This window comes from Manis pentadactyla, chromosome 4 (genome assembly GCF_030020395.1).
Source record: "Manis pentadactyla isolate mManPen7 chromosome 4, mManPen7.hap1, whole genome shotgun sequence".
NCBI lineage: Eukaryota > Metazoa > Chordata > Mammalia > Pholidota > Manidae > Manis > Manis pentadactyla.
Genome location: NC_080022.1, coordinates 166,310,066 through 166,324,194, shown reverse-complemented (window position 1 = coordinate 166,324,194; position 14,129 = coordinate 166,310,066). Strand labels below are relative to the sequence as shown.

The 14,129-nt window shown below is 47.6% G+C and overlaps 1 protein-coding gene across 2 annotated transcripts in view; it reads left to right on the top strand.

Annotated features, from left to right (window-relative positions):
• The window catches only part of IGF2BP1 (insulin like growth factor 2 mRNA binding protein 1), a 36,719-nt gene extending 23,296 nt beyond the window's left edge, over positions 1 to 13,423 (top strand). Inside the window, exons 5-15 of one of the 2 annotated variants that reach the window (XM_036879758.2) lie at positions 2,294 to 2,357; positions 3,699 to 3,980; positions 4,839 to 4,973; positions 5,537 to 5,659; positions 6,391 to 6,526; positions 7,227 to 7,349; positions 7,683 to 7,799; positions 8,585 to 8,659; positions 9,417 to 9,548; positions 9,798 to 9,911; positions 11,398 to 13,423. In XM_036879758.2, the coding sequence (XP_036735653.1) occupies positions 2,294 to 2,357; positions 3,699 to 3,980; positions 4,839 to 4,973; positions 5,537 to 5,659; positions 6,391 to 6,526; positions 7,227 to 7,349; positions 7,683 to 7,799; positions 8,585 to 8,659; positions 9,417 to 9,548; positions 9,798 to 9,911; positions 11,398 to 11,490 (1,394 nt within the window). In that variant the 3' untranslated portion in view covers positions 11,491 to 13,423. Of the gene's footprint in view, positions 1 to 2,293; positions 2,358 to 3,698; positions 3,981 to 4,838; positions 4,974 to 5,536; positions 5,660 to 6,390; positions 6,527 to 7,226; positions 7,350 to 7,679; positions 7,800 to 8,584; positions 8,660 to 9,416; positions 9,549 to 9,797; positions 9,912 to 11,397 lie in introns of both variants that reach the window. The other variant, XM_036879757.2, reaches the window with a different exon arrangement.
• Positions 13,424 to 14,129: the final 706 nt, after the last annotated feature.

Here is a 14,129-nt window from a genome sequence, read left to right as displayed (position 1 = left end):
TCCTAACCTGGGGAGCCCAGGCTCCTAGGTGTTCAGCCAAGGTAGAAGTAAAGGTTCCAAGATTTTATATATAGTTTAAAATTGAAAATTGAGTATTCAGCCTGAGTAACTCTGTAGCCCTTTTACTTTAAAAAGCTTCATGATTCTTTGTTATTGGATGGAATAATCAACTGGTTGTCTCATTTTTTGTTAGAAGATCTGATTGTCAGTTACATGACTTTGTTCTTTTAATTGAAGAATAGTTGACATACAATATTACTTGGTTTAAAGTGTACTGTATAGTGATTCAACAATTATCTGTCTACATTATTAAATGCTTATCGCGGTAAGTAAGTTACCATCTCAGCTACATGTCTTTGGTCAGTTAAAAAAAAGCAGCGGATTTATTATTTAGTACATATTGATGGGCAGGTGAAACTTTTCAAGAGTGGGGTCCACAGGAGGAGAAATAATAAATTTCTAGATTAGAAAACATTTGCTGTGATTTTTGAGGTTTCTCTACTGCTTATGATTATAAATTATTTTTCAGAGGAAACGAGCTGAAATGAAATAGCTTTTGGTTGGACATTAGGTAGACAAAATACAATTTGAGTTTGTAGATTTTTAAGACTACTCGATAATTACTTGGTCAAGATCTGAAATACTTATCTCCATGGTCTTTGTGGAAAGGGGCAATGTGTAACTCATTATAAATGATTAAAGTTTGCACAAAAGTAAAGTGCTGAATCAAACAGGTTCTTTCCCGCTCTAATCTGGTAGCTTGCCTTTTACCATAAGTTCAGGATATAGCTGGACGCACTGATAACCATTGCTCAGTACTGCTCACAGCTCAAACTAATGACTGAGGGTACTTCAGGACAAACAGAGCAAGAGTGAGCAGTGGCTTTGGGAGAACATGGTGAGCCTCATTAGGAGGCCCAGCAGGAGTCAACAGCAGTTAAAATCTATGCAGGGCTTACCAGGGAGCTGTAACACACCATATCAGGAGGGGATACCTGTTACCCAGAGAGAACAGAATGGGAAACGTTTGATTTTGCTGAACAACAAAAACCTTTAGTCTGCTCAAATGTCCCTTTCTAAGTGAGGTCCTTTTCTGTCCACCTATTTAAAATTGCATCCCTTAGCACCATTGATTCACCCAATTCATATTTCTCCACAGCATTCATCACCTAATTCTATAGAATTTGTATTTACAGTACCTATTGTGTCCTTCTAGAATGTAAGCTTCACAGAGGCAGAGGTTTTGTTGTTTTCGTTCACTACTGTATTTCCATTTAACTGGAAGATGATTCCTGCAGAATCTTCCTTACCAGTGGAGCTCTCCTGCTGAAGACCAGAAGGGTGAAGAGTGGCCAGTCTTGAGGTTTTATGGCCAAGTGCCTTATCCTCAGTGTGGTGGGGGTAGAGACTTGATTTCTGTCAGTGTCCTCCACTCCAGGGCTGAGTGGGCCAAGGGGACCCCAGACGAGATGATGCATAAGACAGAGGCTAATTGCATTAATTTAGAATGAGAAATAAATGCCCAGATGGCCTGGAATTTTAATGGTCAGCCCAGTCTCCTCCCATAGGAAAGAGCGTGTGTATGTATGGTAATCAAAACAGAAAAGGTTGCTCATGATTAGAGCCAAGGACGTTGATGAGAATTAATGGCTGGTGTCACGAATCTGGGATGGTCTGAATGTGTGCATTTCCACTGCCAGGCTGTTTAGAATACTCAGTCAGGAAATATTTTCCCCCTGGACTCACAGCAGCCACTTCTGTCATCCCATTGAGCTAAGTCACAATACACTTAACATTTGATGAGTGTATCCTTGCGGATTCTGTGTCCCCAAGTCATTTGGCCATATCCTAATAGACCATTTCTTGGGGTGCTTATTTCTAGAAATTGCTAATCTTACTCAGTGTGTGTTGGTTTTTAACTAGTTTAACTTCCCAAGAGTAAATTTACCTCTCAGGGCAGTGTGTGTGCACTGCCTGTGTGTGTTCTCCTTGCTGTGTAACTCCTGAAGGTGACTACACCCTTTTGCTGCCCAGCTTGCTTGGAGGCTGCGTAGGGAAAATCTAAGGAAGACAGAAAACTGCAAGGAAGAGTAGTGGAATTTTCTAGTTCTGGTGAAAGGGTCCTAAAGGAGCATAAGGGGGAATATTTTGTCTGCCGTTCAAGTATTTCCTAAGTTCTTTTAAGTATTTCCCCCATCCTCATAAGCTAGAAGGACGAGCTTTTAGCACTGGGATTCATCCATGGCATCTCGAGATGTCTGCTCTAACCGTGGCCTCTGTTTTGCTTCCCTAGTGAACACTGAGAGTGAAACTGCTGTGGTGAACGTCACCTATTCCAACCGGGAACAGACCAGGCAGTGAGTGGGTTGGAATGTGGGGTAGGGAGGGTCTTTTTGGGGTATTGGGTTGCTGAACCCCCTGCTTCCAAAGGGTTGAGCTCCAGGCAGGCAGGAGTTCCCACCTGGGCTGATATTATGTAAGACAATCCCAGGTCAACTTGTCCTTTGGTTCAGGGATCTCAAAGGATAGCAAATTAGGGGGAGGGTCCCTAAGACCTCCCAGGAAACGTGGGAAGTCCTCTAGGAGAAAAAGTTGGCTTATGATAGGTCTTGCGTTAGAACTGCAAGGTCTTTTGCTGTGTTGATGGCGCCATCTAGTGATAGTGAGGGGAACTGTGAGACCTGAGTGGGTATTAACGTTAGGATGTGACTGGGGCAGACATTTTACTGCGGGATTGCCATGAGCCCAGTTTATGCTTTCATAGTGTCCTCTTCGCCCCACTGCACCCACATGTTCTACCTCCGTAGTCCTTTGGTTGAGCAGTTACACTTCTCACCCACTGGTACTGGCAGACCTGTGCATTTGATGCATTTCCTTGTTTACATCCACATCCTGCCCTGTTAGAACTTTTGCCACAGTTTGCTGTTAATGGCTGGCTGTCTTGTTCTTTCAGTGTGCTGCCTCAATCTTTTGTTGCCTCCAACGTAGTGACAACGTTGTAAAATCCCACCACATTCACTAATACCATTTTCTTTTAAGTGCCTCCTGGGTTCAGAAAATTCTGGAGGTCCTTGCTGTCCCCTGTGACCGATCTTTGGTCCTTAGCCTGGCTTTATCCACACCTGCTTAATCCCCACTGCCTATTGTTGCCTTGTTGACATTTCTAGTGAGTGTCAGCCTCGGGGTCAGCCTTGAGAATGGACCGTGCTTACCCTGTCCCTTCACTGCCAGTCAGGCTGTTTTGCAGACACCACAGATGTAAGCTCATGCTTCCAAGTAGTAAGCCCACTGTTTTGTCTCCAACTCTTAACTTCTTTTTCCATGGAGTTTCCTTAAATGTGGAGGGCACTAGACTCAATAGGTGCAGAAACAACCTGTCTCTTGTCTTATCATGTTTCTGTTTATTGTATTTACTCATCATGAATCACATGGGATTCTCACATGAATAGTGATAGGTAGTTCTGGCTAAACTTAACAAGCCAATCCCAAAATTCAGTGGAAATAACTTAATGTTTCCCTTCGATGGCTTATGCCATTTAGAGTGGAACCTTCTGTAAGGCAGAGGTGGGACAGGTTGCAGGGGATCTTCTCCTTTTCTCTTAGTGTGTTCACATTGCAATGCAGTAGAATGCTTTCACATGGAAGGCATTTGGTGTGGTTGTCATGGAATGACCAGTAGGTTCTTCTTCTGTCCCCAGAGCTATCATGAAGCTAAACGGCCACCAGCTGGAGAACCATGCCTTGAAGGTCTCCTACATTCCTGACGAGCAGATAGCACAGGGTCCTGAGAATGGGCGCCGAGGAGGCTTTGGCTCTCGGGGTCAGCCCCGCCAGGGTTCCCCTGTGGCAGCGGGAGCCCCAGCCAAGCAGCAACAAGTGGACATTCCCCTGCGGCTCCTGGTCCCCACCCAGTATGTGGGCGCCATCATTGGCAAAGAGGGTGCTACCATCCGCAACATCACAAAACAGACCCAGTCCAAGTGAGTCTGGGCTGCTGGGAGATGGGGGCAGGTGCCATGAAACACAGGCTGGTACCTGGGGAGGCACAGTACCTCCTGGAACACACTAAAGAGCTTCAACATTTACTTTGAGAAATGCTGCCTGGAATGTGTTCCCTTCTCTTCATTCAGGGGTCACTGCTTCCAGCTGCAGCCTCCTAGGAAGGTGGAATGAGCCTGGGGTGCACCATTTGGTCATAGTGACTGGGCTGTGCACCTTGATTAGTAAGAAGGATTCTGTGATTTCTTGTAGAAAGTTTTATCAAGCAAACCTATCTTGGTGAGTCAGCCACTCCTTAGTGCTCTTTGAATTCAGCACCACTTACTGGTAACAACAGCGGTGTCCAGCCTGACCAAAGTCAGGTCCTTAGTGAGAGGTCAGGATTTCTCCCATTCATCACAACAGGCTTCTTTGCTAATCTTTACAGCTGATCAGGGTATTCTGTGGGAAAGAACTGGTCACATTATGTCCTTGTTCATAATACATCCTTTTATTATTTCAATCTGGGCTAATGTGCCTTTCTTTTATAGTTGTTTCAAGGGGAAAATCCAGAATTCCTGGGGAAATGAAGCTGTAGAGCTGTGGGCTGTTCCCAAACCTACAGTCTTGTGATAGACACCATCATTCTCAACCACCACTTCCTGATTGAGACAGTTCAGTATAACAGGCCCGCCATATTTCCCTGTCCTTTCTCTGCCCTTCCCAATTCGATACTCAGCCTTGCTCCAAGAAGAGTAGGTTCTATGTCTGGCTGAGGAGTCAAGTTGTGTGGGCAGTGTGAAGTAGAGCATCCTGGTCTCATCAGGGACAGCTCACCTTCCTCATCCTGTGGTCCCCAGGATAGACGTGCACAGGAAGGAGAATGCAGGCGCTGCAGAGAAGGCCATCAGCGTCCACTCAACCCCTGAGGGCTGCTCCTCTGCCTGTAAGATGATCTTGGAGATCATGCATAAGGAGGCAAAGGACACCAAAACGTAAGACTTCGGTTTTTCTTGGAACTTGGGGACTGCCTCCTTCCTCACCCTAACACAAACTTTTATTAGCAAGAAAACAAGATTAATAGGAGACATAGTTAAAAATAGTACAAAAGGATATGAACTGAGAAACAAAATCCTCCTTCCTCTAAGTAGCACCTTGTATGTCCTGGCAATTTTGTGCACTCCCAGTGTGTGTATATGTGTACACTGTGTGTATGTTTTAGCACAAGCAGGATCATGAACCTGCTGCCAGGACATACTGAGCTGACTTGTTTTTAGAGCTGACTCAAATACTATAGTATGTCCATTTTAAAGTATTTAAGTGGGATGAGTTTTATTATGCATATACCTTTAAAATAATCACAGTTAAGATAAGAACATACCCATTATCCTTGTTCTTCTGTTCCTAAGCAGCCACTGAGCTGCTGATTTTTGCAATCTTGTAAAATGTAATGTTTTCCTGTGGTTTGTCCTGGGAACCCCATGTCTGCGGTGGCATGAGGACCGAGTTGCAATGTGGTTCACTGTTTAAGGAGCTCTTGTTCCCGCTTCTTTCCAAGGGCTGACGAAGTTCCCCTGAAGATCCTGGCCCATAATAACTTTGTGGGGCGTCTCATTGGCAAGGAAGGGCGCAACCTGAAGAAGGTGGAGCAGGACACAGAGACCAAAATCACCATCTCCTCGTAAGGCTCGCTCACACTTCCCTCTTGACGTGTGGGCCTTCTGGGGGGTCCAGGTTGGCAGTATTTCATTATTGAGCCTTAGTACTTGCCCCTTAAATTGGATGCAGTTTCTGTCTGAGAAGAAAAATCACAGAAGCTGCAGAGCATTTATCTCTTTAAGGGCTGGAGGGCTGCTGTTGAGGGTGCTGCCCTGAGCATCCTCCCCTGCTGGGCATCTACAGGAGAGGGTCTGCAGCCAGGAGCTGGGGCTTCAGGCATATGTATCAGGCTGTGAGAAGTGGACTGTCCTAAGTCCTTACTGAGGGTAGAGCAAATACGCCTTATGTGGTAGCCTTGCTTCTCTGGGAGGGACTGAAGCTAAGGAGGTGGATTAACTCTTCTGCAGGTGCCACGCCTCCTCGTTTCATCAGAGATGGGCCTGTGAGCTAAGTAACTGCTCTGTTCCAAAGAGGCGCAGAAAAGTGCATTGCCTAGACCACTAGGGAAACTTCTGGTTCTGAGTGTCCTTGCTTTACCATGTTGATTAAAACCGGTCTTGATTAGATGCATTACAAATACAGGGGTTTGGGTTGCATATTCTCATCTCCTTGCACCTTGTTCCCTGCCCTGGTCACAAATAAAAAGCCAGAGACCAAGAGCTATTGGCCAAAAGTTAAATAATTTGGAGAAAAGGTGTTGGTTCATCCTGGTGCTCCTCTGTCAGTGGAAGGTTGACTGCTCTTCTCCCCCAGGCTGCAGGACCTTACCCTCTACAACCCCGAGAGGACCATCACTGTGAAGGGGGCCATTGAGAACTGCTGCAAGGCTGAGCAGGAGATCATGAAGAAAGTTCGCGAGGCCTATGAGAATGATGTGGCTGCCATGAGTGTGAGTGCACACCCTTCTCTGAGCCAGAGCCACAGCAGAAGTTGGTCTCCATGAGGGGCGGGCAAGCCACATCCTCTGTGGTCTGGTAGCACTTAACTTTGTTTTTGGATTTCTAGTCATCAAAATTTCTAAAATTTAACTAATGGGAGACTTATCTGATTGTTGGGATGGGGATGGGGGTCTAATCTTGGGCTTCAGTGTCTGTGGTCTTCCTGTAAAATTTGTGTTTGTGTGCATGTTAGTGGAAAGGGAGGGGGTCCACAATTTTCATCTGATTTTTAAACAGGAGTGAGGATGTGGGGTGTGAAACCAAAAAGGCGAGTCCGAGAAGTCAAACAGATCTGTCTCTGCCACTTCTCATAGCAGTGTTCCCGTTCAAGGCCATGAGTCTGTCACCTGTCTCTTGTCAGTGGATAAACAACCAGACAGGAAGGACATTTGAGGCATAAAACTGTTGGCTTTTCTAGTTCGAGTTGCTAGTTCTTGGTCCAGTGAGAGTATAACATCACAACTCCACACCTGGAGCGTGTGTATGTGTATGAGCATGTTTGAAGACCAGAGGGCAGGTGGATTTTACATAAAAGCATGTATTTCTGTTTTTGGCCCATCTCCCTGGGGGCGCTTACCCTCTGGGTTTTTGCCTGGGGCCGCACCAGGTCCCATCAGGATGAGCCAACCTCCCTCTTCCTTCCTTCCCCAGCTGCAGTCTCATCTCATCCCCGGCCTAAACTTGGCAGCTGTAGGGCTTTTCCCAGCCTCGTCTAGTGCAGTTCCGCCACCTCCCAGCAGCGTCACCGGAGCTGCTCCCTACAGCTCCTTTATGGTAGGTGCAAGGTCTCCCTACAGTGGACCCAGCCCGACAGTGCCTCCTTTTGCATCCAGCTTCCTGTGGGAGCCTGATGCTGGGGCATTTGCAGGGAAAGGGAAGGGAGGACTGGGGATGGCGCTTCTGCAGCGCTCCCAGCCCCCGGCACCCACCCTTCGGAACATTAGCCCCTGGATGGCAGCCTGTGCTGTCCAGTTTCTTTGCTTTATTCCTGCCGGGAACAGGGAGAGCTGGAGAGGTGTAGTCCAGGTCGGCTGCTGGCTGCCACACCTGTTTGTCCTGGAGGGGTTTGGGGCATGCCCGTTGGTAACACACCTGTCTTGGCAGCAGGCTCCAGAGCAGGAGATGGTGCAGGTGTTCATCCCCGCTCAGGCAGTGGGCGCCATCATAGGCAAGAAGGGACAGCACATCAAACAGCTTTCCCGCTTCGCCAGCGCCTCCATCAAGGTGACCTGCTCTGCCTTCTTCCAGTTCTCGGGGAGGGAGGGTGCTCTGCCTCTATCCCCCTCTGCATTTGTTCCCAGATGCTCCATCTGCTGGTGTTGGGGCCTTTCCCCTGTGGGATGACAGTCCCTTAGTTCCTGGCCCTGTGTGGCCCTCTGTGGAATGCCTCCTGAATTCCTGGGCTGTAAGGCTAGGGAAGAGGTAGTGTTGTAGCATACAGACCATAGGTGCAGGCACAAACTCGACCTGGGGCCAGTCCCAGCCCCTCAGCTATAGGACCCAGGCCTCAGTTTCCTCCTTAGTACAGTAGTCATCACAGTGCTATGAAGCCACTCAGCCAGAGCCCCTGCCCGGCCAATGCTTGGTGCATAGTGACTTTCACCTCCCTGGGTCCGGAGTGGGGAGAGAGGAAATTCTGTTGTAGGGAACAAAGGTGCTACATTTCCCAGTGCTAAGTCTTTTTGTGCTCGTGAAGGGGCAGCGGGTGCTGTTCGGTGTGCTCACTGCCCCAGCCCTGTGCCCCTCCCACAGCACGGCTTACCTGAGACCCCAGGAGATTGGGCAGGGAGATGGGCAGGGAGGCCCTCCTGAGAAAATAGCACTGGAACAAACCTGCAGATGCCCTCATAGCTGTGTTGGTGCAGGAGCCGTGACCTGGGGTGTTCAGGGTGTCTGTTCTCCCTTCCCTAGCCCTCAGACGCGACGCGGTAGTGCAAGTAGGGGCGTGTGAGGGGTCTGGAGGGGGTGGAAGCAAAGGGCATCCCTTTGACCAGCTGTTTGCTTTGTAGATTGCTCCTCCTGAAACTCCTGACTCCAAAGTTCGTATGGTCATCATCACTGGACCCCCAGAGGCCCAATTCAAGGTTCTGATTTTTATTTTTTCCAGGCTGCAGAGGGAAATCGAGGTTGGATGGGATCGCAAATCTCCATCACATTTTTAAGCTTCCCTGCAGGATACAGGGCTGCAAGGCTGCTTTCAAATTGGCATGAAAGTTAATTTCTATTGACTGAGATTTACTCCTTATTTCCTGGCAGAGAGCAGGAATATGGTGGAGAAGCAAGTCTGAGGGCTTCCTTCCTCTGTCATGAGTTACTAATGAAGGCCTTTGCCAAATTACCTTCTCTCCTTTATGTTCCCACTACATCCTTAGGTTCTTAAACTTGTAGTCAGAAAGCCACAGAGGAAACAGTTTATCCTGACGGAGGCAGGGATGGAGAACGGACAGTTCCCTAGGCTCAGCAGTGTCCAACAGCCTGCCTCTGAGTGACTCAGTCAGCTGCCTGCTCCTTAGCTTTATTGCTTGAATTGCTAGTCACTGCTGTGTCTGAATAAACGCAATCATCCCAGTCCCATAGGTCTGGTTTGTAAGCTTATGAATTATGTTCCTCTGGAAAGTAGTGTTCATTTAGCCCACCCAGGTTCTCTAGTTATTATACGTAAGCAGACCAAGCACTGACAGGGCAACACTGTTGACCTAGTCATAGCGCCCGGTATAGATGATTGATCCACCCTGGGGTGGGCCTGTGGGCTAGATGAGGACAGGGTGGAGCTTGGGGGCCGTGTTCCCCCTTTGGCAGACATGCCTGGCCTGCCGATTAACAATGACCTCTTCTTCTCAGGCTCAGGGAAGAATTTATGGAAAACTCAAGGAGGAGAACTTCTTTGGCCCCAAGGAGGAAGTAAAGCTAGAGACCCATATCCGGGTGCCAGCATCAGCAGCTGGCCGGGTCATTGGCAAGGGCGGCAAAACGGTGAGCTGTGAGGGCCAGCCTGGGAGCTCTGGACGTTAGTCCCAAGGCCAGCAGCCTTGGCCTGACCTTCCGCTCTCCCCCCTGCTCACTCTTAGGGCTGAACCTTAGGACTCCCAATTTGCCCATTTACTTGATTCTACTCCTCAACCCCTGATCTAGTGACCCACCTCTTTTCCCTCCTTCCAATCCCATCCATGCTTTCTTGATGGCACAGTGAGCTCCTCTTTGCCCCGTCCCCCACCTCCCCAGGTGAATGAGTTGCAGAATTTAACAGCAGCTGAGGTGGTGGTGCCAAGAGACCAGACACCAGATGAGAATGACCAGGTCATCGTCAAAATCATCGGGCATTTTTATGCCAGCCAGGTACATAGGGTGCTCCCCAGTCCTGGGAGGGCAGCAGGAGCCCGGGGTCAGAGAAGCAAGCCTCCCAAGGTTGACCCACCTGACCACAGCAAGTCACTCTTCTTGAGGGTGTTAGGAGCATGATGTGTACATGTTCAGTTGTCTTCTGAGACTGTAGGAATGGTTTGATAACTTTGATGCATAGTATATTTTACATTTAGTAACTGATTTATTATATATTAATAGTGTTATCTATTGTCTTCCCTTAGTCTTTTCCTAACACCTTTTGCACTGAATAAGAAAGGAAATTGGTATTATTTACCACCCAAGCCAGTCATGTTCATGGAATAATTACAACAGTAATAATTTTTTATAATCTTTTTCCAATGCAGTTCCTTCATTACCAGAATGACTGCTCCGTCCTGGCTCCAGCTCTTCTCTCTGCCCCCGCCCCCTTCTCATTCTAGAATCCACCTTCCATGCACTGCTTCCAGCAAGCCCGGCAGCACTGCCTTGCTTTGGGACTGACCCCAGAGTCTGGAAGGGAAGGCAGATGCCAGGTCAAATGTCTGAGCCTCAAGAAGTTAAAGAAAGTATGATTGAAAGCTATTCTTAAAACACTCCAGTGTTGGAATTAGAAGGGGTGTGAGACATAACCTCTTCCATTCACAGAGGATAAGAATGTCACAGCTGACCTGTGGCCCACCTGATGCTGCTCAAGCAGTCAAGGGGAAAGCAGGACCCCAGAACCTGGGCTGTTGGCTTTCAGTGGACTGTGGCTGTGCAGTGCCAGGAACATGGGTTTTAGAGTCTGAGGGCTCCCCGGGTGGCCTTTCTGCTGCATAACCTTGGATAAAGCAACTTTCCTTACAACCCTTTGAGAAGCATTAATAAGAGGCACAGTAATAGCTAAGATTTATGGATGCTGCTTCTGATACACACCAAGCACTGTTCTATGTAGTTTACCTATATTTAACCATCTGATCCCACAATGACCTCATTTTACAAATGAGGAGTATGAGATTTAAGAGGGTAGATGGTACATCCAAGGAGGCACAGAGCCAGGATGTGTTAAATACTGAAGTGGGGACATTGTTAGAATGAAAATTAAGTGAAAATAGAACATGTAGTGGAGTTGTGATTTGTGATGATGCCCCTTCATTTATGGCCCCCTGGCGGCACTGTCTTCTGGAAACTCTAGTAGGAGGTCCATTTGGGGACCTCAAATCAGTGATAGGTGTGCCAACTTTGTCAGGTTTTAAATTATGATGAAGGAGTTTATATTATTTCTCCTTCCTTCCCAACTCCCCTACTTCTATTGTCCTTTAGGTGCTCAGACTCCAGAGGCAGACAAACAAGATCAGGCTAACCCACAGTCTTACTCTTTCTTCTCAATCCTTTCTGACCTACTGTGTTTGTTGCTGTGTCGAGATCTTGATGGCCTCTTCCCATGTAAGGCTGTCTCCTCACCTTTGGAGGTCCTCATTCTTGCCTCTTAATTCTGCAGATGGCTCAGCGGAAGATTCGAGACATCCTGGCCCAAGTTAAACAGCTGCACCAAAAGGGACAGAGTAACCAAGCCCAGGCTCGGAGGAAGTGACCAACCCCTTCCCCCCATGTCAATGCAAGGACAACGGGCTAAAATTAAGAGCGCGTTCTCCCCAGCAGGCCTGAGAATGTGGGAATCAGGGACACTTGGGCTGGGATGTAGATCAGGTTTTCCCACTTGCTTGAGAAAGTTGCTCCAGTGAGGAACCCAGATCTCTTGGCCCCAAACACCCAACCAGTTGGCCAAACACTGCCCAGTCCTCAGGGTGTCACCATGGAAATTCTAGCTCAGGGTGCTTTTAAATGTGGATTGTGTAGTTCTCCAGGTCCCACTGAGAAGGGTGTGTCAGGTCCCAGTGGGAAGAGAAATTTCCTTCAGGTTTTTAAAACATGCAGAGGGGTGTTTTAATCATCCTCAAAGGATGAATGGTTCACTTCTTGAGCCTAAAGTCCTAGCCTTTTCCTGCTTGGTTTATTGATTAAAACACCTACCTCCGTTCTCGTGTCCTGATACAGCCTCTTCCTATATTCACACTAACTGCTTTATCTTTACTGCTACCAGAAAAAGTGGGGACCAGTGCATTCCTCTGCTTACATTGATTTAAAGGGAGAAGACAAGTCAACCTCTGAGTTTTATTCTAATCCCTCCCTAACCAGACAGTAGGAATAGCAAGGAGTGAAGAATGAGGGAGAAATATTAAAATACATAGGAATCCACATTTAAAAGGAGTGCCCTTGTGGCTGATCTGTTCCACCATCTTGAAAAATTGGCAAAATTAAAAATTTCCCCAGTCTGTTGGGGCTTCCTCACCATGATTCTGAGCTCCATTCATGTCCCTCTAACCATATGGGTCCCACATCATATCCAGGTGTACATGGGTGGTACTGAATGCTCAGCGGGATAGAGGGGCTGACCACTGTACTGTCCCTGATTCCCATCATTCTCAGGCAGATTTTATATTTTTTTAAAGTCTATTTTAATGATTGGATATGAGCACTGGGAAGGGGACACTAACTCCCCTTGATAAAGTCTCAGTTCCATGGAGGACTTGAGTGGCCCCAAAGGCTGCCACTGTGCCCTCCCCCCAGCCCATGTGCTCCTGTCAGGGCTGGTTCCCAGAGGCGGGTTGCGGGGCACTCCCCCCCACGGCACTGTTCCCTTGGTGGTGGTGGGACGTGGAACCCAACCCTGAGCTCCCGATAAAGCTTAAGTCCATCATCTGGCATATATTAATGAGTATTCAGTAAATTGGAGAGTATCTTCTTCTGTTTTATTCTAGTGTCATATATAACTGATGGCTTCTGCCTCCACGAATCATTGGCATGATGAAAGGTGTGCCTAGAAAACAAAATTCAAAATGTCAGCAACATTATGCACAAAGGGTAAATAAGCTTAATTTATTAATTCACCAGGCTCATGGAGATTCTGTTTGAAGTGCAGCAGCCATCAGTTAAATGAGGTTAGGCCTCCCCTCCTAATCTCCTGATTGTCAGTACATATTGGCCAGGCGGTGCACTTTAGCTACCGTGGACAATGCTTTCAAGTGTGCTGGGAAGGGAGGAAGGCCTCTCTGCATGTGGAGAAGCCCATGCATGGGGTCCCCTCCTTCAGACATTGCAACAGTAAGGACTAGACAACAGTGACCCGTGGGCGGAGTCAGTCAGGTGATGCTGTGCGCCAAGCAAACTACCTCAAGGTATGAAGTTACCTCAGCAATTACTTTCCTTTTTGTTCCCCCAACCTCATATTTTTTTTAATCTTTTTTTTCTTTGCGGCTTGCTGATATTTTATATAAAAAGAAAAGCAAAGCTAAAGAGAAGCTGATAGTCTTGAATATTTTATTTTTTTAATGAAAAGTAAAAAAATGAGAAAGTTATGTTTCATAATTTCTTACAAGTGAGCCAGCATAACCCTTGAGGAACTGTCTATGGAGAACAGGCCCTGTGTGTGGGAAAGGCAGCAGGGGCTGGCTCCTCGGGAGGAGGCCGGGGCTGGGAGGGAAGGCCCCGGCTCGGGAGCGCTCAGAGTGGGGCCCTCATCTCTGACTTCCAGATTCCCAAGCTGCCGGCCTCCTTTTGGAAATCTTGCCTGATGGGATTAAGAGGCCTAGCAAAGCAGAGGGCCCAGTGGTTAAAAACAGTCTGAACAACAGGCCCGTGGGCTTCTCTCTCCCTTTGGTTGAAAGGGCATCCCGGCTGGTTTTCCCACCAGTGGTGCTGTTGAGTATTTTAAACTATTGCCTCCGTTTTATCGAGGAGAGAAATAATAACTAAAGAACATATCCCTTTAAAAAAGCTCTATTTCTCTGTCAAAAAAAATGGGAGTCAAGATACCCTTGGTGGGAGAGACAGCCACCCTGTCACCTTCAGAGAGGCCCACCTCGTTTGTCATTGCAATGCCTTTTTTTGTGTTGCTTCATTTCAACCCCAGCTTGCTATTCTCAGTCTGTATCATAGACCAAGGAGCAGACAGATAACTGTCCCCTCTGTCTCCGTTCTGGAGGTTGAGCTGATTGAGTGTAAGGGAGGACCCATGGTAAAGGAATTCTTGACTTAAAGTGGTGGGTGGCAAAGGAGGAGTAGGGAATGTGGGGGTGTGATCGGGGACAGGTTCCTGTCTTACTCCTCCCTCCCTATGACAGTCCTCTCTAGGCCCCAGAGCTGTCTTACCCAGAGAGAGGTGGACGCAGG